General features: G+C 36.0%; 1 protein-coding gene across 1 annotated transcript in view; it reads right to left on the reverse strand.

Moving 5' to 3' along the window:
* The window catches only part of LOC105314510 (ankyrin-1-like), a 7330-nt gene that overhangs the window by 2167 nt on the left and 3448 nt on the right, over positions 1-1715 (reverse strand). Inside the window, exon 4 of the mRNA XM_020002740.1 lies at positions 853-1516. Within this exon, the coding sequence (XP_019858299.1) occupies positions 853-1516 (664 nt within the window). The remainder of the gene's footprint in view (positions 1-852; positions 1517-1715) is intronic.

Consider the following 1715-nt stretch of genomic DNA (forward strand, 5'->3'; position numbering starts at 1 on the left):
CCTTATAATCAGAGGCAGCTGCTAAGTGTAATGGTGTCTGTCCTTTCTTGTTAGTAATTAATAAGTTATTGTTAGACAGACTGAGCTTTTAGTAATAGTGATACCATACTCTGTTCTCCATCTTCACAGGCTACATGTAATGGTGTATTACCATCTTTATCTTGTACATTAATAAGTACAGCATAATGTGGATTATTGTATATGTCATGAGGACTGTCTAATAAACACTTTATCTCACGTAACCAGACAACACTCATTGAGGGTATACTCTTACTCAGTAAATATTCTAATATTTCATATTTATTAGCTGCTACAGCAACATGTAGTGGTGTACGGTCTTGATGATTGGTTGCATTAGGATTACAATAATTATTATCAATGAGATACTTCAATACATTCAAGTGACCCCTCTCTACTGATATGTGAACTGCTCCAGACCCTTCATCATCAGTAGCTGATAGATTACACTTCTTACTAATAAGATATTTAATAACTTCTAACTGATTGAAGTACACTGCAATAAGGAATGGAGTACGACCATGTTTACTGTAAGGTAGTTCAAGTGATGATGGTATGTGTTCTATAATGTACTGGATCAAGTTCAATCTTCCTTTTAAACATGCATAGTGAATAGGAGCCATTCCCTCATCATTCACAGCACACAGATCTAACTCATGATTCTCTACCAGATGTTTGAGTATAGGAAGAGAGTCACTGTACTCACAGGTAATGTGAAGAACTTTTGATCCATTAGAAGTCTTAGCTGCTACATTACACTGAGGAAGACTAGTGAGATAAACTACAACAGGAACATGGCCTCCTTCACATGCTCTATGAAGAACTGTACTATAAGTATCAGTAGTAGTGGCATTAACATCACACTGATACTTGTTGATCAGTTCCTGTAGACAATGTAGCTTACCTTTATAAGCAGCTGAATGAGCTAGTGTGTACTTGTTATTGCTAGTGTGATTAGTAATATCCACACTATACTCCTGACTGTACCATTCCAGTATATGAGCATGACCATTCTCTGCTGCTGCATGTAATGCTGTGAAACCATATTTATCAGCAGCTAAAGGCTCAAGCTTATACTGTTGTATTAGTAATTGTACTAGATCAAGATTACCTGAGAAACTGGCAAATATGACACATGTATTGTCACGTGTACTCTTAGCATTGACATCACATTTCATATCATTTATTAGAAATGTGACCAATTCAATATTACCACTCTCACAGGCTAAATGCAATGGTATCCTACCCTCATTGTCAGTAGAGTGTAGTAAACTAATGTATTGAGGATACTGACTGGTGATATGATTGATAAAGTGAGTGTGACCTTTCAATGACGAAAAATGAATAACATTCCGACCTTTGTTATCTGTTAGGCTCAGACTACACTTGTAATCCTTCACATATAATTCCAGTAGTAAAATATCACCAGATTCAGCAGCATAATGAATTGGTAGCTTACCATTACTGTCAGCTTGATGAGGATCTAACTGATAGGTAGTTATTACAATTCTTTAACAAGAGATAAGTTAAGAGACACTGAGGCATAATGTAAAGCAGTGAGGCCATCCTTAGTAACTGCAGTAGGAGATAAACCTTGTTCAGTAATAAAATACTGAACTAAATCAAAGTTACCACTCCTTGCAGCATGATGTACTAACGTGCGTCCGTAATTATCTGTTTTATTAATATCACAATGC

Source organism: Amphimedon queenslandica, unplaced genomic scaffold (genome assembly GCF_000090795.2).
Source record: "Amphimedon queenslandica unplaced genomic scaffold, v1.1 AMPQUscaffold_12847, whole genome shotgun sequence".
NCBI classification, from domain to species: Eukaryota; Metazoa; Porifera; class Demospongiae; order Haplosclerida; family Niphatidae; genus Amphimedon; species Amphimedon queenslandica.